At 46.5% G+C, this 25593-nt stretch overlaps 1 protein-coding gene across 1 annotated transcript in view; it reads right to left on the bottom strand.

The window, feature by feature from the left end:
• The window catches only part of Ephb1 (EPH receptor B1), a 421622-nt gene that overhangs the window by 257739 nt on the left and 138290 nt on the right, over positions 1-25593 (bottom strand). Inside the window, exon 3 of the mRNA XM_060385432.1 lies at positions 7843-8524. Coding sequence (XP_060241415.1) covers positions 7843-8524 — 682 coding nt within the window. The remainder of the gene's footprint in view (positions 1-7842; positions 8525-25593) is intronic.

Below are 25593 nucleotides of genomic sequence, written 5' to 3'. Positions count from 1 at the left end.
GATTCCTGTCTATATATTTCTCCAGACCAACACTCCACTTGTGGCACCAACATCCTCTGGCCATTGAAGCTCTGGAATTAAACCTGCTGGATCTGAGAATATAAGCATGAACGGCCCAGCTGCCACCAGCATCCAGCGAGTTTCTGAAAACAACATGAAGATGACCCATCCCATTTGACTTAAAACTCCAACAAGAACAGGAAGGCCAGAAATACTGATGAGGCCTGCAGATGACAGAAGCAGAACTTACACCTGAAGATGGTGTGACTGAGCTCTGACAAGAACCACAAGCTACTACTGGAAGCCCTGGGTCAGTGAGCTACCCCAACAGTTCAGGATCAACCAGAAACCAAAAGGCTGGTTTCCTGTCCATCTTCTAATGAAAACCTCCGGACTACACTAGGTCCTGAAAGTCTTCTATCATCCCAAGAAGCTTCCTGAGGTGGCCTGTGGAACCTCTAACCTCTGTAGCCTGCTTCAGGTTTCTTAATTTCCTCCCCAGCCTGGCATGATGAGATGAGGCTAGTCCACTTGCAGGTATAAGGACACAGCCTTCAGCAGGCTGAGTAAGTACCTAGGAAGCAAAATGCTCTCTGTTACCCGATAGCTTCTAGAACCCAACGCAAAACTTGCCATATTCTTCTGTATTAAATTACATCTCAGAAAAAACGATGTGCCCCACATCACCACATAGCAGTTAGAGTGGAGTTTCAACTGCTTTAGCTAGCTGATACTCTTGGCTGTTATTCCAGCCAGCAAGGAGAATATATACAGGCAAGAGCTGTCTCTAGGGAAAGGTCAAGGTTACTCCTCTCAATGTCCCTTTCAAAGCCCTAATGGCAAAGTAAGACACTTGCTCTGGGCCAGTGTCCTTTGCCATAGCCCTATTATGGCTTCCCAGTTGTCTTCATCCCAGTGCACTGAGGAAGATCCAGGAGCATCATCGGGGCTCTGTCAACACAGTTGTCAGTGGCAACAGGAAGTAAAACCAAAAGTAGATTCACTGAGCTCCCTGGGGCCCAGAACCAAAAGACACAGACAGGCTTGGATTCAGAGTGAGTGTCTTCTCAGTGACTCCCCTCTGTTCAAGGAAGTTTGTGCTCAGAACCCGCAGAAAGAGACCTCCAAGCAATGGGACAGAGAACAAAGGGGTACTATTACTTAAAAAATATCCCTCCAAAATCCAGGTGTTACAGAGCAGCAATATTAAGAGCCGGGCCCTTAAAAGGGTGATTAAATTATGAAGTCCCCTATCCTATGAATGGAACTAAGGCATCTGTTAAAAAGTTATCAGCATTAGGACAGCTCCTCTGCCTCTCTGCCATGTAGGGCACACTGTGGCCCTCCTGTGCAGAAGATGCAATCCTCACTGCAGAACTGAACCCACCAAACACTTGGACTTGGGCTTCCTTACCTCTCAAACTGTAGGAAGTGAGTTTGAGCCAATTATAAGACACCCCTCTGCTGTGGCATTCTGCTGTGGCATTCTGCCGTGGCAGCCCCAGAGGGCGAAGATGCTGTGACATTCTGCTGCAGCAGGCCTGGCAGATTAGGATGCTTGAGTGTGGCTGAGCTGAAACACAACCCTTGAGGAGTCCTTGATACACCCCAGAAAGTCACATCTGGACTCCACCACGTCCCCTCCCCACTTTCTCTGACGCAAAGCCTTAGGCCAGGAATCTGAGGTCACCCTCCAGAGCCCATGTATGACTTAGATGGTTTGCAACGGTTTTTCGTGCTCTCTGGAGAGAGGGGCTGAGTCCAGCCAGATGAAGACATGCCCCCCTTCCTCCCCCAAATATTCCTGGGCAGATGCATGGTGCAAAATTAGGTAAGGACCTCCAAGAACCACAAGCAAAACCAAAGTCAGTTGAGGGGCTCAATACACCTGAAACATATATTAAGAATGGTTAACTTCAGCCTAGTCTAGTCTCAGAACCAAAGGCATATGGTAGAACATCAAGACCTGAGTTCGAATCCCATGGCCGACAGTCATTGGCTAGTCCTCTCTGTGAACATACTCATCCATGCCACTCATTTGCTCAGTTTCAGATCTCATAGGTTTTCATGAGCAGATGACAGTGCAGCCAACGGCCCCTTTCAGGCCCCTGCTGGACTCCCGCCTCAGAGATATTTCTACTACTCACATCACGTACTAAGTCACGGATGACCGGCCTTAAGGCAAAACACAGACTTGCTCCTCGACAGCTCTCCCACCTGAAGGGCGGTATCGCTCAGTGGTGTGGGACTTCTCTGCAACAGACCTGACTGGTCATCAACAGTAGCGTGTGGGGCTTCTCGAGACAGAAGGGGAAGTACAGAACCTCAGGGGATTCGGACCCCCGACACTTGCATCCTGTGTTGCCTTTGGAGCCCAACATGTTGGAGGCTGTGCGGCAAAGGGGCATTCTTCCAGCTCCGCTCTCACTGTTGTTCATGGTGTCACAGTCCATTACACCCAGCCAATTATATACGACGCCTCTCTGGAGGGCACCGGGCAGGGCCACTGCAGGGAGCAGAGGAGGCCCCAGGTGGTTTCTAAATGAAGGAGCCTATTGGGAAATCCTATTATGCAGCTCATCTTACAGGGCTGTGGTGTTAATGACCTTGGCCTGCCTTGGCCCTGGTCTCCCTGGTGCTTGAGGGGTGGCCACCTGGGCTGTGGACTTCATCTCACCAGCTGAGTGCTGGTGGGCAGGGGGTGGGGTGGGCCGGGGGTGGGGTGGGGTGGCTCCTCGGTGCCCTTGTGTGTGGCTGCCAGCACAGTGGCCTGACTCATGGGCACATACATGGGAACACATATGCAGGCGGACATACACTGCTCCCGGGGGCCTCCTGCAAGAGATACTGGCAGAAGGGATTGGCAGGGAGCCCAAAGCTAAGGCCAACAACCATAAGGGGGAGGGGAATAGGCCTGGAAACCTCTTTTGAACTAAATTAGACACATTTTTCTCCACCTTCACATCCTGCAGATTTTTCATCTCAACTCCCCTAGGGTTATAAAGTGGCTCATCTCAGCAGCTCGGGTTGACAGAGGCATCGAAACTGCTGAAAGGTTCAAAGTGTCCCTTGGGTTTCCTGCACGGTGGAATTTATATGTAGGTAGAAAATTACCAAAGGAAAAAAGTCCCCACGTGGTACATGTGGCTGGGGTTAAAGACACAGCCACCCTAGGAAAGGAGACCCTTTGGGAGATACTCAGGCAAGGGTCTACAACAGCTAGGGTTGCCAGCTGCTAGGGTTGTCCGAGACACGCTTCCATAAGGAGGTGGGGAGCCAGAGAGGCATGGAACTGAGCATTGCTCTATGCTCCAGGACATTCAGAGGTCCTGTCAGCATCCATGGCTCGATTGGGGATGGCTGGGATTGAGTGTTCCCTGGAAAAGCTGCAGGGCTTCCCAAGCCCTGTAAGTCCCAACACTAGTTTCAACCCTGAGAAGGAAACAGGAGTTTTAAAGGTGTGGCTCTGTCTGCTGCCGAGAGTATTCTTGGAGGTTCTGGTACCAAGTGGCTCATGCTGGCCCTCTGCACAGTAATGGCTATTTTCTTTTCTGTAACTTCTGGGCCGTCAGCTTCCTGCCCTTCTCTCGCTTACTTGGAACTCCTCGGGGGCTTCCAACCAGCTGGAATACCCAGTCAACTAGCCTCTGGCCTGTAGCCCAGTCTACTATGGTTAGAATCCTTCTCTGGGCACCTTCTGTCATAGGTCAAGGCACCTGGGACAGTCAGGAATACAGGCAAAAAGAGACGATAGGCCCGAAGCTCATGAGGCAGATCCTTCTGGAAGCTTTGGGAAGTGTTTGCAATGTCAGCCCTTCTGAGAGCACTCAAAGGAGGAACATAAACCCCAGCTAGGACCTGGAGAAGCCATGGACACCCAGAAGGTATGCTACAGCCTGATGCTTTGACAGAAAAATGAGAAGCCTGCTCCTGGTAAGCCCTTAAGGAAGATTGTCCATTCCAGTCCTGATTAGCTGTTGTTAACTTGAGGCAAGAATCTCCGTCGAGGAACTGCCTCCTTTAGATCGGCCTGTAGGCAAGTCTGTAGGGGCATCTCCTTGATTAATGATTGGCATGGGAGGGCATGATGTGCCATCCCTGAACTGGTGGTCTTGGTTTGCCTAAGAAAGAAGGCAGAGCAAGTCCTGGGGAGAGAGCCAGTAAGCAGCAAATTCCACCATGACCTCTGCTTCAGTTCTTGCCTCCAAGATCCTGCCCCGTTTGAGTTTCCACTCTGACTTTCCTCTGTGGTGGACTGTAAGCGGGAGTTGTAAGCTGAAATATAACACCCCCCCCAAGTTGCTTTTGGTCCTGGCGTTTTGTCACAGCACCAGGAACCCTGACTAAGACACAGCCCCGCCATCTTCCCCTTAGGCTATAATAGTATTTATCACACTATTTATTATAATAGTAACTGATAATAGTATTTTAAGGACTTGCTCAGAACCAGCTCATGGCCAGCCTAGCACAGTAAGAGCGAGGCTGCATGGCGCCCGCAGAGACTCACTTCACCGCCAGCGTTAGCAGGAGGAATGTGGCACAGAGAGAGAGAAAGCAGTGCTTTCTTAATCCCCTAAGCTATGAGCACATGACCTGAAGTAGAAACTGACAAGCCATCTTCCAAGTAATTAATATTTCATATTGACTGACACGTGATGAGGTCAGAGTCAGTGGTGGGATCAACGTGCCCACGCACTTCTGCCCGGTGGGCCTTGCCTGTGTGTGCATACAGAAAGGATGAGTCAGAGGCAGGCCTTCAGCCACAGAACCCTCTAGACTGCTTCTCAACCTTCCGAATGCTGTGTCCTTTTAATACAGTTCCTCCTGTTGTGGTGACCCCCTTCCCAGGCATAAAATTATTTTCACTGCTACTTCATAGCTGTGATTTTGCTGCCGTTACGAATTGCCATGTAAATATCTGTGTTTTCTAACTTAGACAACTCCTATGAAAGAGTTGTTTGACCTTTGACCCCCAGCTTGAGAACCACTGCTCTAGAAAGTGTGTTAGCCACAGGCTAACACACAAATCCAACCACCTCGCCTCTGCCTGCTGTCCTCACCATCCTCCTCTCACATCCTCTCTCTCCACAGCCAAGAACAGCTCCGGGCCAGGACTGCTCTTGGCTGCCTGGGCTGCCTAATTGGTCTCCAGGTGACTCTGCACAACCCAGTGACTGGTCCCCAAGAATCTGACAGATACATGGGTTTAGCAGATGGAAAGTGAAAGCAAGAGAATATGGTTCCTTGCCCATCATAAGTCCTTTAAAAAATAAAGTAACCAGAAAGCAGAAAGGATTCTGTTTCTACAGCCACTGTATGGATTCTATATATGCGAAGTCTCAGATGCAAATACCCAGGTGGTGGCAGCAGGGAATTGGCACATGGTGAGTGCCACGTTGCTATCAGGCTCCTTCCTCCACCTCCTCTACCCACCCACAGTGAAATTCAAGCAAGATTCATAGGCTTTGTCAGGACAGATTGGCTTTGGAGGGACCTCCATTGCTTTTCACCTGCAGTCTCCACAGTTCACCATTCTCCCTGATCCTTTTCTCATGAGTGCTGGGGGTTTGAGGTAGCCACCCCAGAAATGATATGAAGGACCCACAGTGACCTACTTGACAGCTCACATAATGTGGCTGAAGGCTGCCCCTTGCAAACATGGCACAGGGACCAACCTCAAGTCTGTACAAACACTTCATACGTCAAGGGGGTATAACAACCTCCTGAAACCTCCACCTGTACAGGGGTTGGGTCCCTCATTTCCCAGGCAGCGACAGAGAAATCTGGTTCAACCAGCAGAATTCTGATAGCAGCAATTGAGGGGATACAAATTTAGAGCTCCGAAGACAGGTGAAAGGCTTCTCTCTCGGTCTCCAAGACTTAGCCAGCCTGTAGAGCCAAAGAAAGCATGCTATGCCACAAGAATATAGCAGCCTGTGCAGTGAGGATGCCCGTATCCCCTTTCCTCCATCCTCCAATGAGTTTACAATAAGTGGTTACATGTAAAATCTAGCCATGTTGACAACAGTCAGAGATTAGTAACATCCAGGAAAGCCCACAAGGATGGTTTGGGCCAGGCAGGAAGAATGAAAAGAAACAACTTGAATTTACATATTTGTCCCCACGGGCCCTCCCAGAACAACCATGAGAGGTGACTGACAAGCAGTGTGGACAGCAGAGCCCCCCAAAAGAGGAACGTTCCAATTAGTCCAAAGAAATGCGAGCCTGTTTCCCAGAGTCCCAATTAAATCAGAACCAATCAATGCTTGCTCCCATCCTTGCCATTCTGCTCAGGAAATAATGAGAAAAATGAGAGGGCCCCAGCCAGCAACTTTGGTGTGGCAGCCCTTTGAAGCCAGAGAAATTGCACCCCAGCATGGTTTGCAAGCAAGCCCAGTAGCCGCTGCACCTGCGCCTTTAAGACAGCACAGTGTCTTGGTCCCCACTCAGACCCTGAAGAATGCCAAAAAAGGGTGCCCCCGCCCCACCCCCAACCTGTGGGACACAGAGGAGCTCTGTGGGACCAGACTCGGCTGGTCCTAAAACTGTCTGCGTTGATTCATCGCTGGATCTGGCGTGCTCTCCCCTCTGTTTCCACGCCATCCATCATGGGCCCCAGAACCAAGAAATCCAATAAAGACACAAAGGCACAGCTCTGTGTTCCCAGCAGGCCCCAGAAAGGCTGTGTGAAGGCCCCAGCCCAGGCAATTAGCTGAATCCATGGGATCGCGTGCTGATAGGCTTTCAAAGTCTCTTGCCAGGCATTTCACAGGCAGGTGTTTGGAGAAGGAGGGAAGAAAACAAGACGGGCGCTGGCCTGGTGCTCCAGCAGTGCCAGGGTATAAAGAGGAGGGCACTTTGAGGAGGCTTGTGATGGAAAAAAGAACTAATTTTGCTCCCAAACTGCAAAAGAGAGAGGGTAACCCTTCAGTTACATTACAACAAAAAATGATTGTTTTTTTTTTCCAGGCTTTTTTTTTTTTTTATAAACAATCCAAACTTCTTGAAGGTCATAGATTTAATAATGGAACTCACCTCCTCTTCCCCAGTCTGGGTCACCCTATATTCATTTCCAATGACTTAGACAAGGCAGGAGATACAGGGCTTCCGTTCACTCCCAGACCAAACTGGAACCACATGTTGAAAGGGAATGTAGGGCTCAGAGATCTACTGTGAGCTGAACTTGTGATACCTCAAATCTGCAATCTGCAGAGCTTGCATCAGTCTTTCCCACTCAGAAGCAGAGGTGCCTCCACACATGGAACTTTCCTAGCCCTGTCCCAGTAGCTTCATCTCCTTCCAGGGCCTGGCATTGAGCCTCTGGAGAAAGACAGCCAAGCCAGAGGGCTTTGAGCTAATGAGGTACATGGCTTCAGTACCAAGTTCAGTGCTGTGGGAGCTGGAGTGAAATGAACTAAAATATTTTCCAAATTCAGTCACTTCTCAATTACCCTTGAGTGAACTGTCCATGACAACCCAAACACTCCACGCACCCCAGAGTTGGAGACTGATGAAAGAGGCATAGTGTGTGTGTGTGTGAGAGAGTTAGAGAGATAAAAAGAGAGAATTTTGTCCCAAAACTAAATATAAGTAAGTGATTATTGAATAAATTCTCACTGTTCAGAATTTTTCCCATTCCTTCTTCCACATGTGCATACAGTTGGTTACATGGGAAAATCATCGGGCACAGCACTGGGGAAGAGGTTCTGCTGAAGTCTATTATAAGCCAGGAGGCTCTCTCTTTTCCCTCCCGAATGACCCAAAAACTAGAAGTTGGAAAGTTATGAGCTTCGATCTCCCCCAGTGGGATAAAAGCAGGTATCCAAGGAGCCCCAGGCTTACCCTTGCAGGCCACGCTGTTCTCCGGCTCATAGCCAGGCTTACAGGTGCAGCGCCCAATGGGCACCATCCACTCTCCATCCCCGTTGCAGTAGAGTTTAATGGGCACATCCACTTCTTCTGCATTAGGGATGCATGTGCCCCGAGCAATCACCAGAGACGTGCTCTCTGCTCCTGTCATGGTTTCCGGGAACACTGCAAAATTTTGCACAATGCTGGGACACTTTTTGAAGAAGACACGGACAGAAAGGAGAGACATACAGGCTCCATAATCCTGGAAGGCAAGGTAAAAACCATTCCTAGTAAGAGGCCCAAAGCTCCTGACTTCTGTGTTGACCTTCATCAACCTTCCCCCAAAATCCACCTGGGAGAAGCTTTCATCTGCAGCAATGGTGTCGACTTTGAGGTAGGGGGCTTCAGACCAGAAGGCTGACTTCTTAGTGGCAATGACAGAGTCAGTCTCATAGTAGTACAAGTTGAAGGTCTCCTTACAGGAGCCCGGAACGTTTGGGAGGCTGCTGCAGTCCCTCACAGTGAAGCGCATCTCTGTGTAGATGCGGTGGGCACCCCGTCTGTTGATAAAGGTGGTGAGCAGCCAGTTGTTCTGGTTGGGTTCGAAGACGTTGCACACCTGGTAAGTACGGATGGTGTTCAGGTTTTCATCGTAGCCACTGACTTCTTCCCACTGTCCCATGGAGGCCACAGGCACACACATGTAAAATCAGAAAGGAGAGAGTGATAAGACAAAAAGAGGCAATATGGAGGAGAATCCCAGAGCTTGGAGGGGCTTTAAAAGCTCACCAGTCCCACTGTTCCACTTAACAAATGAGCTCATATAACCATGTCTGCATTTGAAAGACTTCCTGATATTGCAGAGTCACAGTTCTCTATAATCCACCAAATAAAACTGATTTAATTATAGAAAGCATTTTTTCATCAAATTTGGAAATCTCATGCTGCTATTCCTTATTGTGCCTCATTGAGGGTAGACACTATACTCTTCACTGCCAACCACCTCCTCTTTATGAATTAGAGATCCAGTTATAAAAAGTCTCCACAATGAACATCCCCATCTGTGAGCCTAATATTTCTACTGTGGCAAAACCTCCTTTATATACCTCTGTAAAGCACACAAAGAGAAACTTTTTGTTATTGTTTTGCTTTGTTCTTTAGTTTCTCAACAAACTTAGATTCTGAGAACTTTTTGTATTAGAACAGCAATCCTTTTGAAAGAGCTAGACTGCAAAACTGTATCGAGGCTGCTAAGAGGTCTTGAGGAAGTTACTTCAGCTCTGTTGTATGGAAACTTCAAGCTGAGGTGTGATGGAGGAGCAAGGTTGGAGGATGGCACTTAGAAAGGAAGGAGCTTTGCTTATTCTGGGAGAGACAATTATGATTTATATTGGAAAAGAGAACTCATTTCAGAATCTTTATGCATCAGAGGAAAATCAGGGAACAGCATGTTTGCATCATGTCCTTTAAGAGTTCCACAACTAAGTTCAGTTATCTCCAATTCTTAACTAATAAAACATCATGTAATCCTTCCATGGTACAGGGCTATAGAAGAAGGTGTTTGAGAGGGATAGTGCTTTAAAGAGCCTAAAACCTTCTAGAGGGTAACTTCTACAACAGGTAATTTGAGGAACTTGATAATGGAAGGAGTCTTTCCCACCTTAGTAAGACACATAGTATCAAGGATAGAGGGGACAATAGGAGGACATCTAGAGAGATGACCTACATATCCAGGCTTGCTGGGCTCTCTCAGCCCTCCAATTCCTGCTCCAGCCAGAGTGTCTGGTGAGTTCCTTCCAGGAACCCTTGTGGACCAAAGGTCCAACTTTATTTGGTGCCTAGATATAATCTCAGCCCTCCCATAAAGCAACAAGCACCCTATCTATTATTTGCTTTGCACCATCCCTCTCTCTCCATCACTCTTGTGTGCTTGCTCTCTCTATCCTCTCTCTTTCTCATAGCATAGTCTGATCTTGAAGCATGCAGCCCCTCTTGCTGCTACACTCCCCAAAGATATTATAGGCAACTGCCACAACAGCTGTTTATGCAGTGTGAGGGATTGAACTCTGGGCTTTGTGCATGCGAAGCAAGCACTCTACTAACTGAGCTACATTCCCAGATTCTTGTAACCACTCTTTGGCCCCCAATACCTCTTCTTGCTCGACTTGTAATGCTGAGACTTTAACATTGCCAAAGTAGCAAGTGGCTTCCACCTCCGAGCTTCATCCTTATGCTGTGCATTTGACCTAGGATGCCTTTCTGGTCTTTTCTAGAGTAAGTGCAATTCTGAAAAAAAAAACAAAACTCCTAGCTTCCAGCTCATACTACCCAGACTGGACAGCATGCCCCATCCTGCCACTTGCTTCACCCTTTCTTCACCTGTAAGAATTTAGATACACTGACACTGAAGCATCTCAACCCACTAGTGGTTGGGTGGGTGTTCCCAAAGAACCATAGCATAAAAGGGACATTCAACATCTGGACACAGCACCAAAACAGGTACTGTGTACACACGAGGATGTGGCTGTTCCCATGCCCAGTGGCAGGACCAGCTGAGCAAAAGCTCTGCCCCATAGCTTGTGTGGTCTATAAATCCACACTGTCAGACCCCACCTGGGCTTTGCTTAATTTCTTATTGATCTCTGGATGTAGAAGAGCCACTTTGTCCCCCGTCTTAAAGACTGTGTTATGTTCTATTTAAATGTGTTTGTAGAAGTTTTGTTCTGCTTGACTGGGTTTTGGAAATCAGAAAGCAAATAGATGAAGGAGAAGTTGCTGAAAGCATTTCAGATGGCTTTTGGGGCCCCCTCCCTTCACAGAGCCACTCCGAAACATTTTCCCTGCTGTCCTGACTAGACTTTGGAAGGAGAGGCAGCTTTCCTTCAGTATTCTGCAATTGTTTAAACCCAGCAGATCTCCAGATCCATTGTTCTAGCAGTATCTCAGCCGAAAGGCTGCTGTCCCTAGTTTGATGCCCAGGCGAGGCATGTGACCCCACTCAGGGCAGAGGTCTGCTCACTGCACCCCACACTAATACAGCTCTGCCTGGGAAAGAAAGCCCAACCTACTAGGTTCACCTGAGCACCAAGCTCACCTGAGTGCCAAGGCCATTACCATTGACAGTCCTGAAATAAACAGAATGAGACACAGCAGATATGGAGAACATTCATCTTCGAAAATGGCACTGATTAGCGTTGTAAGACCCAACAGAGGTAATCGTTTCAGACATTAACCTCTCTGGGCCTCAGTTTTCTCATCTGTAAAATGAGGAATCACACTGGGTGACCTCAAGTTGTAAAATTCTACAGATCTAATTGAGTCCATGACAGCTCCTGAGGGAGCGATCAAATCAAATTAGAGGGGATAGAGCTATATATTCAAAAGGAAAGAGTAGAAAGAAATGGAGAGAAAGGAAAATAGCTCCCTGTGGTTTGGGGGGAAAGGAGACTACAACTACAGAGCCATGCATTAATTTCTCTCCTGCTTCCATTCTTCCCCTGTCAGCTGGTGCTGTGGGGGTGGGGAAAGGAAGAGAGATTGGAGGAGAGACAAATGCCTTCCAGGATAAGTAGCAGTTATGATGGGGAGGGCCTGAAAGAAAGAGAAGATTTTGGTTCATGAGACAGACTAGGATGGGCTGGGGTTCCCAGCAGGGAGGATCAAACGCTGTTATTTGTTGATGATATGCGGCATCAGTCTCATTGCTTTATTGCGAAACCTCACTCATTCATCAGTGGAAAATGTTTTCTAAACACCAGCTTTATGCCAGGCATTCCATTAGCCACCGGGGATACAGCAATACAAAGCTCAGGATCGAGAAACAGGAACAGAAATTAGTACACTATCAAAATAACTAAATAACTACAATTGTGCTAATTAATGGGAGGTGATAAGGTGCCAAGAAGAGGGATGTATACAAAATGCAGGAAAGTGTCTCTAAGGAGTCTCCAAGTGGGTAGGGTAGAAAGGAGCTGGCCTGGAGAAGTGTGTATATCCTAGGGGCAGAAATGGGCAGACAAATAGAAAAACCCTGAGGTAGAAAAATAAGCAAGCTGGTGTCATTCAGGGGTGAAGTTCATGTGACCAAGAGTCTTACAAAGCTGGAAATAGTAGGAATAAATTTGAGGGAAGGCAAGGCATGATGAGAGCATTGAGTTTCAACCTTAGTACAGAAAACATGGATGAGTTCTAGAGAGGAAATACACAGGTGTCTGAGGTTCAATGTTTACAGGATGTCTCAAAATAGGGAATAGGCTGGAGGGAGGCTTAAGTGCATGGAGGAGCAACTGGAGATCACTGACATCCAGGGATGAAAGGTGGTCAGATCAAGGGAGGAGACCTATGGAGATGAAAGAGAAATTTGGGGGGAGATTTTCACTGACGGTAGATAGACCAGACCCAAGGGTTCATGTGTCCATGAATGTCTTTTCACACTATTTTTGAGCATCTCAGATCTTTAGAAATGCTGGTTTCCCTTTGCCTTTCCTTTAAAAACCCTGAAGTGTCTATGGATCATGGATAGTCTGCTGAAGAGATACTCAATTTCCCTTTCAGGACCAATTTTGTTGCCATGAACCTGTACTGCCCAAGAGCAGACTTACAAAACTTCTCTATTCAGTGGCCACTTCCCAGCATCCACTCCTAAGCCCCTCATGTGTTTTACCCTCTTTTTCTCTCCTCCTACTAAACAGCAGCAAAGTACCATGGGAGGCTTACCAGGCTGACAAGATATTAAAGATATGTAGTGTCAAGTCTTTCGTAAAGAAGTGGCTGAGAGGATACCAGAAAATGGAAATTGATAACATCTTTTTTTAATTTGATGCAGTTGCTTCTCTCAACAATTTTTAATGTTAACCTAAACTCAAATCAGTAGGAAGAGGATAATTCAAAATTTTGAATAACTGGGTAACCATCTGGAAAAAAAACATAGCTTACCAATCCTCTATCCATTACTTCAGAGTAAATTACCAATAAATCAGAGTTAAACATTAAAAACAAACCATAAAAATATCAAAAGAAACCACAGGGACAATTTCTCTACACTAATCATGACACAAAACTCAAGAGGCCAGATAAATTCAACTTCACCAATATTCTTCACTTTTTAAATGGGCATGATGGAAACCATTAAATGCAAAGAGAAAAGAAATAGAGAACACTTGATGAAGGAAACACTGAAGATGATTTATAATGTATCATTAATAACACATTATTTCCCCTTAATACACAAAAAGCTTATATATCAGTGATAAAACAGAGATACAGGCAAACAATATCAAGAAACAACTCACTGAGATGGAGACACACCTCTCAGTCATATGACAGTATACGGCATGTCAGTCAGCATTACAAAAATGGTCTAGGTCATGTTTTGACCCTTTTGTTGGTGGTGGTTAAAAAATAAAAGTTTGAAGACACTACATTTGCAAAGAGACTGGAGATAAAAGTGATGGTACATGGGCAGGGGAGATGGCTCAACAGTTAAGAGTCCTTACTGCTCTTGCAGAAAACCAGGATTCAGTTCTCAGAACTAATATCACAAAGCATCTATAATTCCAGTTCTAGGGGATCTGATTCTCTCTTATGGCCTCCTTGAGCACATTAACACGTGTATGTGCACATGCATACATGCAGGCAAATACGTAAACTAAAAATAAATCTTTAAGAAGAGGGTACTCATGCACAGCAGGATGGAAGGCAAGTTGGCATTACTTCAAAGAAAATCTTGGTTTTACTTATCAAAAATCACAGCCACTCACAGCCTTTGACTCAGCAATTCTACCTGGAGGACCATTCCTCAGATAGATCTTCACATACATACTCAGATATGTTCATAGTTATTCCTTCAAGCCAATATCACCGAGGTGATAATGCCATGACTCTGAGGGCTGCATGTAGTAAGCCTTCCCAGGATCTACGGATGGTCGCTCATGGAGCTTTGCACAACCATGATGGAACAAATAGCTACTCACTGAGAATGAATTGCTCACCAACCATTATTAGAAAACCCATTTGTAGACTATGGTTCCCATCTCACTGAACATCAACCTTTTTGTACCCACCCCTCTCCACACCCCTCTTCTTGGACCTCTTAATTTAATTCTTTAGTGTGACTGAAGACCTTTGTTAATATCCATTAAGCGACAAAAGCATAAAAGTCTGATGTATTGGAATATTATTTGGAACAGAAAAGGAGTAAATTACTGATACATGTTTAAACAGCAGTGAATCTCAAAAGCATACATCAATATGGCCAAATATTTTATGGCCACATATTATATGATTCTATACACACAATATAGTCAAAAGAGCCAAATATCTAAACATAAAAGTATGTTTTGCCTGGGCCTGGGGAGTCAACTGAGAAATGGCTGCAATTGAGTACTAAGAATCTTCTTTCCTGGGTTGATAGGAATGTTCTAAGATGGGAGTATGATGATCACAAACTTTGCAAAGTTACTAAAGTAATTTAATTATATGCGTAAAATGAGAACATCTGTGGGATATGAATAAATATGTCATATAGCTTAAAAACAAACTTTATTCTCTCGTGCAGTTGATACCACAACTCCCCAACAATGCAGATTTGGACTGTGTCATTTCACAAATACCATGTCCACAAGAGCCCATGCCTCTATTCACTCTATCCCCTGTACCCAGAATGCCCTTCTCAATCCTTTTTCCATCTATACCCCAGCTCCTTAAACAGTGAGTCACACCCTGGATGTGATGACACAAATGCATGTAGGGTGTTCTCTCCCCCACCCCCACCCACCCTCACACACACACACAAATTAGCAATAGTTAAGGACCAAAGATTAACCCCAAATCAACACGTGATGAATCCAAAATGTCTCTGGCAATGCTCAGCATACTGTGGCACACAGCCTCTCAGCTGCTTTGGTTCCGTACACACAGCATGCACACCTCATTCTGTACATGTCACGCCAGACAAGGCCAACTAGCTCAAACACCTCCGCTCAGATCTAAGCCAATCCTATGCTCTCAACAGTGTTTTTACTGTACACAAGAGTGTTCTGAGCTGTATTAATTAAACCGTGATGGTTTAATTAGAGAAAACAAAGACTTAATATTTTGCTACCGTCACTCCCCAGCATGTACCAAATCAGTAGATCTTTGGGTTCTATTGGGTTATGATGTTTAATTTTTAAAAGTTCTTTTTGAGTTGCTGACTTGAGTTTTATTTAAAAAAAAGATCATTACATGAACTTGGGTTTGGGACTGGAGCAGAATTTCCTACAACTTCTGAAATGGCCTAGAACATACTTCTGCAAGTTGGTACTCTGAACTAAAGTGAATCAGTGTTCTCAACATTGACGCAAATCATAAATGTTAGATGTTAATAACCTTGAAATACTGAAGAGGCTGCAATGCTGCAGTATCAAGCACTTAGCAAAAAGTTAATTCTTCACCTATAAAATATTCAAGTATACCCATCTCATGAGTGTGCAAATTTGCATTTGTCTTTAACAAATGCTAAGATTATATAAATGACAAAGAGTTGTTTTAAAACTAATTTCTTTCTGATTCACTCTCACTGAGTTTGGTTTGCAAGCCTAATTTATTGGCCTATGCCCCCAGGCTTGCATAAATTTTTCTGGGGCAAATGGTGTTGCAAGCAGAAGAAGTCTGAGAAGCCCTAATTCTAAACCAAGTGTCAAATATTTCCGCAGTCTACCTTGTTTCTATATGAACAAGTGATTTGAAATGTAGGCAAAGGCGGCATCTAGAGAGGATACAGGTGGCCACGGACACATCCCTGTCATTGGGATTAGAGACCTGAGGAGTACCTAAAAGTGTTCCAAAAACAGGGTGAGATTCTTGGCTTCAGAATCTCATCCCAAGTTGAGATTTTTCCACCCTGGAGGCCAGTCAGGCAGTCATCAGGCCAGCCATGTTTGCCAAGGCCAAGCACAATTGGCCATTCTTGCAGAATACTATTTCTCCTAACTGGCCTCTCTCTCCCATTCCCAAAGCTGCAGTCCTAGGGACAATGTTACAAGGCCTGTCTTGTTTCTGTTTGGTTTTGTTGTTATCATCACTATTGTTGTCTTGTCAGAGAATAGTGGCAACAGATATGGCAAGAGATATTAGGGACTGAGCCAAGAGCACTTTCTCTCACACCCAGACCCAGAGTCCATGCCCACCCCTTGGTGTTGCTGCTGAAGTTCTGACAGACCCTAATGCCGTCACCTATTACGCCTTCCGCAAAACCATCTGCTCTCCTTCACTACGCAAAGCCAAAGAATGGACACCATTCATGAAGGACACGATCTATTAACAAGTGGACAGACTGAGGACATTCTGTAGCAGTTGCATGTAAGGTAGGTGCACGCCAGGGCTGAGTTTTCTTCAGTCCCTCCCTCAAAGAGTCTCAGGCCTCACATCCTCCATGACGAAGTCCCCAGCTGAAATCTGGACGATGATTAGTTTTCATAATGCTTCTCACATGGGTGAGTTTATTCCACAGAATTTAGCAGTTGGTAATACACTCTCTCCAACTACTCTTTAATTGCTTTGTGTATGTGACTTTGGTTTCTGCTACTGAGCTGTGAGCTCCTTGAAGACAAGGAACTGTGTTTTGACTGATTTATTAGCTCATTTCAACCAGCAACATCATTCTATGCGTGGAGCTTTGCAGCACTGGTGTCGTGCAATAGTGTTTTATCCCAGAATGTCTAGGATAAGCATCTCATTTTGTATCCTAGATGATCTCACCCACATGCAAGAATTCAGTTGCCATGGAATACATCACCAATCTTACAACTCCCTAGTGCTCAGACTTGTATAACAGGCTGCCTGCTGCACGTTACCTGCAGACACCTGGAACTCCTCTTGCTCTCTGCAAAACCATGTCCACACAGTGCCCAATTCTTTGTGTCCAGGAAGAACTCTGTGCTCTTCTTTCCCCACTGGTGGCGTTTCTGCTTATCATGGGGGGTTAACTTCTCTTTTGTGATGCCTCTATCCAGTGTTCTCTTCCTTTCCCCTTTTCGCCATTGGTTCTTCTCTCCCCTCCCAATGGCTCTCCCAGCCACTCTTTTTAACTCTTCTAACCCTATGGATTTCCTAAAACACAATTCCATCTCCTCTGTGGCCATACCTATAAAGAGTTGGAACAGTGTTGAGGGCCTCACTGCACTCTTAGTGACCATCCCTCAAAAAGTACTAGATCTCATGGTACCAGGTAATGCCATAAAAGCTACCAAAGAAAGGAAGCAACCAATAGTCCTACACAGGTATAAAACCTGTAAATTACAGCAATGACTAGCATGGCATGAAAACCCTCAGGGTTCAGTGGTGGCATCCATACCTTAGCAGTAACCAACAGCTTTCCAATTGAACTTTAAGGCCCTGCTCAGCAAGAGGGAAACATGTCTGATGCTGGAAACCTAGCCAACTACCCAGGGCAAATGAAATCATAGATCTTGGAGAAGAGCCTACAACTACCACTTTTCCAAAACAGCATAATCCCTAATTGCATTCTAAATATTTGTCTTTATACCCACAGATAAGTGTAGTCCTCACCCCTCATTAAGAAAACTTTTTTTATAACAAAGGGAGATCATTACAGAAAATGACAATCAATCAAAATGCAGAGTTGTGAAGCCCAGCCCCAACTGGCATATTTACAACACAATTCCAGCACCCCAAACTCAGTAAGCACCGTGGAAGAGGGGGCAAAAAGACTATAAGAGCCAGAACAAGAAGTTTGTTTTGATACTGTGTCTCCTAGAAATGTCAGTGATTATACCAACATGTCTGCCTAAACATGACTTGAATGAGGAAGACACCAGTAATCCCACTAATGTAGAAGAGGGAGAGCTCATGAAGTCTCAAGCCTAGACGAAGAACTAGAGTCTAAGGAATGCTGAAGGCAGGAGGAAGAGTCTCCATGGAAGGGCACAGCAAGTGGTTACCCAATACCAAATGGTCAGTCCTGAAAAAAACATGTGGACTGAGTAGGTCAACAATTAAAGAAGAAAAAAAAGAAAGGAAAGGAATTTGAAAGAGAGCAAGGGGTTAAGTACACAGGAGGGTTCAGAGGGGGAAATGATATAATCATATTATAATCTCAAACGGTGAAAGAATCATTTTTAAATATGCTGGAAGCCAGAGGCAATGAGTGAGGCCCTACAGTGTTCTGCCTCCTTGGCCACTGGTCCTTCATTGGGAAGTAAATAGGGAGAAGAAGACACAATCCACCTTGCACATCACACAGGCTAGTAAAAGCCTTTCAAAGGGCACTATTGTTGATGCAAATAGCCCATCTGTCCTTGAGATAAGCATAATAAAGAAAACAATGACACCGATTAGAAAATACTTGCTCAGGCTTCCAAACTGTGACTTTGATGAATGGGACCGGGCACCTTTACGTACCTGAAAGCTCTAGGTTTGCTACCTGCGTACTGGAAGCTCAGAGCTGGTCTATTGCTCTGGGGGGGCTCCCAGGCATCAACAAACACTTGAACAATGAACATTCACTATTTGCCTTTAGGCTGATGGTGTGAGAAAGTGACAGAGAGAGAGAGAGAGAGAGAAAGAGAGAGAGAGTAAGTAATGGCATCAAAACTCATATATGTGTATGAACCTCTCCCCTTTCAAGGCCACTGTCCTGAGCTCTTTCTACCATTCCATCTACATTTCCTTCTAGAATGGCCTTTAGACACTAACACATTTCTTTATCCTGCAAGGGTAGTTCTGGGTTAGAAGCATGCAAAGGTCATTTGTAGTCTGTTTTGATAAGTGAGGTTGATGACCAGACTAAGCACTAATATTTAATGGTCAAAGATGAAAGGGCCAGTGAAATTAAGGATCTGGGTCACTTCCATTCTGCATCTGAAGACAACCCAAGAACTGTGATGGCCTACGGAATCAGAGACAGGCTATTCAAATGACCATTTACTCACATATGCACAATTATTAAAATCAGCTTTTCTACCCCTGTCAGGCTGACAAGAGCTCAGCTCTTCTGGCCTACACCTTGCCTGGATCAAAGAACCCATTTCTTAAGAATGAAAAAGACCAAAGAATCCATTCATTCCCCAAACAACGTTTGAGGTATTGGTGACCGAGCAGAAAACAGACAAATTTGCAGCCCCTGTGAACCCTATACTGTAGCACAGTGAACCAGAGGGTGAGCAAACAAGACAAATACGAAGTCGGCTGTGGAGCTACTTCTAAATTGAAACATTCCCTCCTGGAGGGAAGGGAGATGCTCATAGGAGCAGGGAAGCTAAGGTAGTTTCAAACACAGGAAGCTCAGAAAGTTACAGGACTCACGAGGCCCTTTCTCAATGTTACGTAAGCAGTACAGACCTTCTGGGGGGACAGAAGACTCTTGGGTGGAATTGCCTGCAAGCTGTATGGAGCTCCAGAGGGATAGCTTTGGTGAGTCACCAGCACCCGTGGTGACAGGGGGGCTTTTTAATGGTGTAGCTGCTCCTGTAACTCCACATTCATTTTCCCTCTAAGTAACCTCAGTAAATTTATCAGTTCAACAAACCAGAACTGACTGGGTAAAATTGTTTTGGGGGTCTGTTACTGGTGTCCTACCTGGACTGAATAGATTTTTTTTTAATCTTTCTGTGGGAGGTTATGCAACAAAGTCCCATAGTGTTATACGCTGTTGGAGATTGTGCGGTGAGAGAGGGGATTGTGCAGTGAGAGAGGCCGTGGCAGCCGGTGAGTGGGGTGGCTGGGAAAGATTTCTGAAATTTGAATGATACCTACCAAGCCAGGCTCAGGGTCCATTCCACACACAAGAATGATCCCCAGAAACAAGTAGCCTGGTACATGCCAGGAAAACCCGGATACCAGTGTGGCGTTAAGAACATTGAGTCAGGAAGACGGGAAGTAGATGAGGCTGGGAGGTAGCCACAGCCAAGAGGCCTCGCCTCTGCTAGCTAAAATCTTGTGACCACAGACAACCTTCTGAGCTTCAGTTTCTTCACCTACAAAATACTGTTTTCCTTTCTGGGTGTGGTGAGGCCTCAAAGGTCATGGAAGTAATTCTTTTGTAGAGTCTTCAGCAACTGCCACTTACCGACTACCAGCAATTACTCTTACCAGTGCCATGGCCATCATTACTGTGTTAACCTTAAGACCTGCCTCTAGCTGAGTCAATGGGGTGTGGACGCCATCTTGATCCTAGATAAGTTAGCCTACCTTCTGCTCAGCAGAACGTAAGGAATAAAGGCCCAAACTCCCTCTCTGTACAGACCCAGGGAAACACCCAGCAGCCCTTCTCTTTGCTGATAACTTCCCAGGCTTCCTCTGAGCCTAGTCACTGCAGACCATTTTCTTTCAATCAAGCTTTTGGTGGGTCCCTTGTCATCCACCAGCTCAGATCACAGGAGACAAAACCGGACACAGCTCAGAGGCTCCGGGTCCACTCTGCAGTCTGTAATTGGGCATCACCTGCTGTTAGGGGAAGCTGCCATGTCACTAGAAATTGTGGCCGCTGTGCCCTGTGGGAAAATAATGGAAATGTGATGGCCTTGCCTAATCAGGGGAGATGGCTGCCCGTCTGAACATGCCTGCAGCAGTATTCAACTTCATCAAGCACAGAGGAGCCCACAGATTCATTAGGGTAGTAGATGGGCCAGGGACACCAACCTCCAGCTTCTCACCAATCAGCGTGGCCTCCAAGAAAGAAGCCCCAGTATAGACAGTAGGTTAAGCCTGAAAGAGCTAGGAGATTAGACAAGCTAGAAGGCTAATGAAAATGTGAAATGCGGTCCTTGGGGCATAAACTCCTACATGCCCAGAGGGACCTATCATTTAGCACACCAACCAACCAAAGCAACGATCTCCCAGTGGCTCCCCTGAGGGCCTGAGCTCCAGCTCACCTCCCAATATGCTTAATTTGCCTCCCAGATGTGCTGGGCCCCCTCACACATCACCACAGTCCTTGCAATGTGCTGAAAAGGAGGGGTGGGCCAAGGAACACTGTTTCTTTAAGGCCAGCATCTTGAAGGGACTCCATGTTGCCTGTTGTGTAGCACAAAACAGAATTCTCTGAACCCTAGAGTCGTAGCACGGATACACTCTTCAGACTGTGTAAGAGCAAAGGAGTGAGGGGACATGATTAGAATATGGAGAATGTGTGCATGATACCCACTGCAGCCTCTAAAAGCGAAACTCCACAAGATCCCTTTGAGGCAGCTGCCTTGCCTCCGTTCACGTCCACAGCTGCCTCTGCCTCTGTCTCCTCACATCCTCCCTGATAGCATTTAATGCTGTGTGACTTTTCCAGAGGGGGACATGAACAAATGTCTATTTACCCCAGATGGGACAGTAACCAGGGATCACAGATGTGATTCTTCCCAAGTTCATCTTTGTGAGCCAGTGAGTTGACAGAGTTACTCACAGGAGTATGAGTGAGGGATTACAGGAACGTAGTAGGTATCTGTGTCATACAGTAAGGAGATGGTATGGAGATGAGGAGATGAGAAAGAAGGTCCCACGTGAGTATACCTGAGGTTGAAGGGGGGCATCTGTGTTTAGTGAACAAGTTTGGCTCTAAAAGGCACTACCCCAAAAACGTAACGACAGCAAGTACCCAGTACTTGCCCAGAAGACCAGGGGACAAGAGCAGAGAGTCAGGAAGATTAGAAGGAGGTGAGGCTGGGAGGTGCCCAGGGCCAAGCAAGACCTGACTTCTGCAGTCATGCATGACCCGGAACCCGATCATGGTGTCCTTAGCACAGGGTGGGGCGGGGAGTGGGTTCACCAGCCCCACCATCAACCAGACCCAGCCAGTTGACCACAGGTAAGTCTTAGTTAAACCTCTCCCAACCAGTTTCCTCCTTTGCAAACAGATAAGCTAAAAGAAGCTAGACTGTGAGAGGAATGTGAGGATTAAACAGGATTTATACCTGATGTGTCTAAACACCCAAGTCACAGTCTTTGGGGAGTTGCTCGCTGCGGATACCAACTCGGTACGGATACCAACCCTCTGCTGAGGTGGGCTTGGTGCTCCCTCAACAGTGTGTACTATCTGCAGCCATCTTGGTTGTCTACCCTGGTGTCTCTCCGCCTTCATCAGCATCGTGTGTGTGTGTGTGTGTGTGTGTGTGTGTGTGTGTGTGTGTGTACGTCAAGTAGGCCCACCTTGCCAAGGGCAAACGAGGGTTGATTTCTCCCTACTCTGGGTTAGAGGGAAGTTCCCTTGTTGCTCAGGGACCCCACGCTATGGGAGCCTCCACATTAGCAGAGGGCTTGAGGTCCGGGTGACAGGCATCTTTATGGAGCCTGACACATTTCATACCCCAGGGTCTGCCAGCACTTCAGGGAGAGCTCTGACACCGCAGGCCTGTGCCTCGGGATGAGCATCTCATCCATCCACCCAAGCCACTGGCAGCTCCATCAGGCCAGCAGCACAGGCCTACCAGGCCCTGCCTGGAGTGGGGTCCCTAGCCATTATGACAGCTGCTGCTGCTGTTGACACTGCAACAGTGACAAATTCATCCTTCTGACAGGATCCTTTTAAATAATTCACAGGGATCTGGGGATTAAGACACTGTTTCTCTCTGTCTCTGTTGAGATTTAAAATACCTCCAGCTGGGGGATTTAAAGAGAAGATAATGGCCTGGCCCTCTAGGGTCTACCCTCCCCCCTCTCTCCCTCTTTCCCGTTTCCCAAACTCACCCGCCCCACCCCACCAGTCAGCCCTATAACAAGAAGGTCCAGAAAACAAGAAAGAAGGGGGGGGGAGGAGGGGAGCCAGTGCTTGGCTGGTCACTATGGCAACGGTGGCAGGGTATTCAGCTACTATTATCCCGGTACCTCACACATGTGATTATCTTAAGCTGTCTATTGAATGTGGTTCGCACTGCTGCCCAACACGGCCTTGTTCGACAAGGCAGGGGCGGGAGCTGCAGGCCCCAGGCCCCAGCTGCCTAATAGAGCTTGGCTCAGCCCCTAGTGCCACGGATGGAGGCCACAGAGTTAGCCCTGAAGAGACTAGTGGCATTTCCCTTTGGTTTCGAAGGATTGCTGCTCAGAATGCCTAGCAGAGGCCAGCCTAAAGCGGGTCCATCACACAGGGTCACAGGCTGAGAAAATGGGCCTCTCATTCTGTGAGCTCATAGCACATGGGCTAGCTGGAAGTATTCTGTAGACAAGAGATCCAGCCATGGAAGGAAGGAGGGGCTCTTGGCTTCATTCCCATTCTCAGAGTACAAGTGAACTAAATCTGGCCTGGGAAGAAGGATGCCTCTCCTCCAGCCTGCTGTCCCCTTCCCCTGACTGGATGGAAATATGGTCACCTGCTTTGGGGGACTAGGTTTTTTTCTGGGACTGTGGCTGCTGAGTTTGGTGCCAGGATGCCTGTGGAGGAGTCTGATGCTCACTGAGGAAAAAAAAAATATCTCATTCCTTTGCTTCCTGGACCTGGCTTTAGATTATTTCTACACTAAGGTGACTTGGTCCACAAACCCTCCTTGAACAACAAGATCACTCATCATCAGTGCCCACTAGATGCATTCTACCTTCTCCCGTGTCTCTTTGAAAATTCAGCTCCAAAGTTGAGTGCATTACTTCAGACACTCTCAGGCCAGAACCACGCAGTGCATGGTGGGACATCAGCAGCATCCTTGGCTTGTACTTAGCCCACTCTAAATATCCAAGATCAGTGTGGCCTTCTCTCCACCTGCAGCTCCATGCGGAGGTGGCTAGCCACAAACAGGTCCCTGTAACCTCCAAGATTACCCAGTGTGTCACCGGTGGCTCATTGTTGCATAATGAATTAATTGTCTGTACCTAAATGCAAACACAATCCATTATCATTGGCCTTGCAGGATCCAAAGCAGAGATCTCAGTCAGCAAGACAAGTCTGAATCCTTACGGTACTATCACATTGACTGTTCTGTCCTTTGTGACACCGGGACATGGATTTGCTTGTCCGTCGTGATGAATCAGAGCCAAGTGCATGCAGGTGAAGATGCAACGTACACACACACACACAGACATACACACACATGATTGAATTGCAGGAGGAGCTTATTCAACAGAACTAACACTGAGATCACCCGATAGAACAAAGAAGCTGGCTGAGGTCCCCTAACAGCCCTCCCTTCTTTAGTGTCCCCACTTCTCAGTAATTACCAAGGCTTAGGGGATGGGAAGTGGCCCATGGAAGACCCTCCATCACGGCCTAGGTCCTACCATCCTCAGATATCACCTTATCTTCTGGGTTTCTGGCCAGGGTTCACATGATCTACGAGTGAGGCTTCCCATTCATGCTCCACCTTGCTGTCTTCTGCCCCTAAACCTTTATGTCAAAGATCACCTGCTTCAGCCGTCCCTTTAAATTTGTTTAAAAAAAAAAAAAGACTGAAGACTGACTCATTCGGTATTCTCTCTACAAGTACCATTCTCTAGGCTGTGGTTGCAAATCTCCCATTTAATTTTGTAGAGTATTTGGAAACACTGGCCTCTGCTCATTACCTACCCGCCCTCTGGTTCCTCAAGCATTTCATGGGCCTTCAGTCCCCTCTCCACACTCTTCCACAGCACAACAAGAGTGAGCTTTGTGGTCAGACAGACCTGGGGACAGTCTCAGCGCTGCGACTTTGAGTAATGACTCTGAGACGTATGGACACCAGTGAAAAACGGGGGAGAATCAGTAAGAATCAGATGCTACATGCTACCCTGGAACCTGGTACACCATCCCAGTGTTGACCTGATGGTGACCAGTAGTGGTAGTAGTGAAGAGAAATCCTGCTGTCGATAACACAATGCGTTCTCTGGCCTTCATGCAAAACAAAACAAGCAAAAGCAAAACGAACAACAATAACAAAAAACGGTGGCATAGCAATGCTGAAGCGTTTATCTTGTTAGTCAAAGCAAGCAGTATATTGCTCTGAGATTTACAATTTACAAAAATAAAAGGTAAAAAAAAACAAAAATCCTCCCCATCACTCTGTAAATAAACGTTTACATCGCTCACGTTATACATGCAGAATTTGGACCCAGAGAAGTTAAAGACCTTTAGCGGAAAATGGAAATAATCCCAGAACACCAGCTTCCGAATCCCGGGCTTGCTCCTTTGGAAACAGTGGGTGATAATGAAAGTAAAGCTTCATCGGAGAGCTGCCCTCTCGCTGCAGAGGCTCACCCTTCCTGGGGATGGGCACAAAGTCTTCATCTTTCTTCTGATGACCTTGCCATTCCATGCATCTGTTTCCTCCTGCGCATCTTGCCTAGGCATGTGTGTTTGTTTGTACACATGTGTCTGTAAGCGTATGTGCATCTGCACGTGTGTAGAGGTCAGAGGTTGACACTGCCTGCCTTCCTCAATTGCTCTCCACCTTATCTATGGAGACAGGATCCCTCTCAGAATCTGGAGCTCACTGATTTGTCTAAACTGGTTGGCCAGCAAGCCCTGTGGGCATCTCTTGTTTCTACTTCCTCAACACTGGGATTACAGGTACATGCCAAGTCTAGCTTTTTGCATGGGTGCTACAGATCCAAACTCATACCTCCACATGCATCAGGAACTTTGCCAACTGAGCCATCTCGCCAACCCCTTCTCTAACTGCCTAATTCAGCATAGCTGTGCTTTTAATGCTCTGTCCTTCACTCAGGTTTCTTATCTGAGTAGCTGTGAGTTCAGGCTAGAAGGGCTGGTTCATTCTGCTCCATTTTGGTGCAAAGCTGCAGGAACTCTGCTTTCTCCCACTGTCCTAAAAGGCCCTTGTCCTTCAACTCCGCAAG

Source organism: Meriones unguiculatus, chromosome 6 (genome assembly GCF_030254825.1).
Source record: "Meriones unguiculatus strain TT.TT164.6M chromosome 6, Bangor_MerUng_6.1, whole genome shotgun sequence".
Taxonomy (NCBI): Eukaryota; Metazoa; Chordata; class Mammalia; order Rodentia; family Muridae; genus Meriones; species Meriones unguiculatus.
Note: the sequence above shows the minus strand (reverse complement) of the source record. Positions and strands in the feature narration are given on the sequence as shown.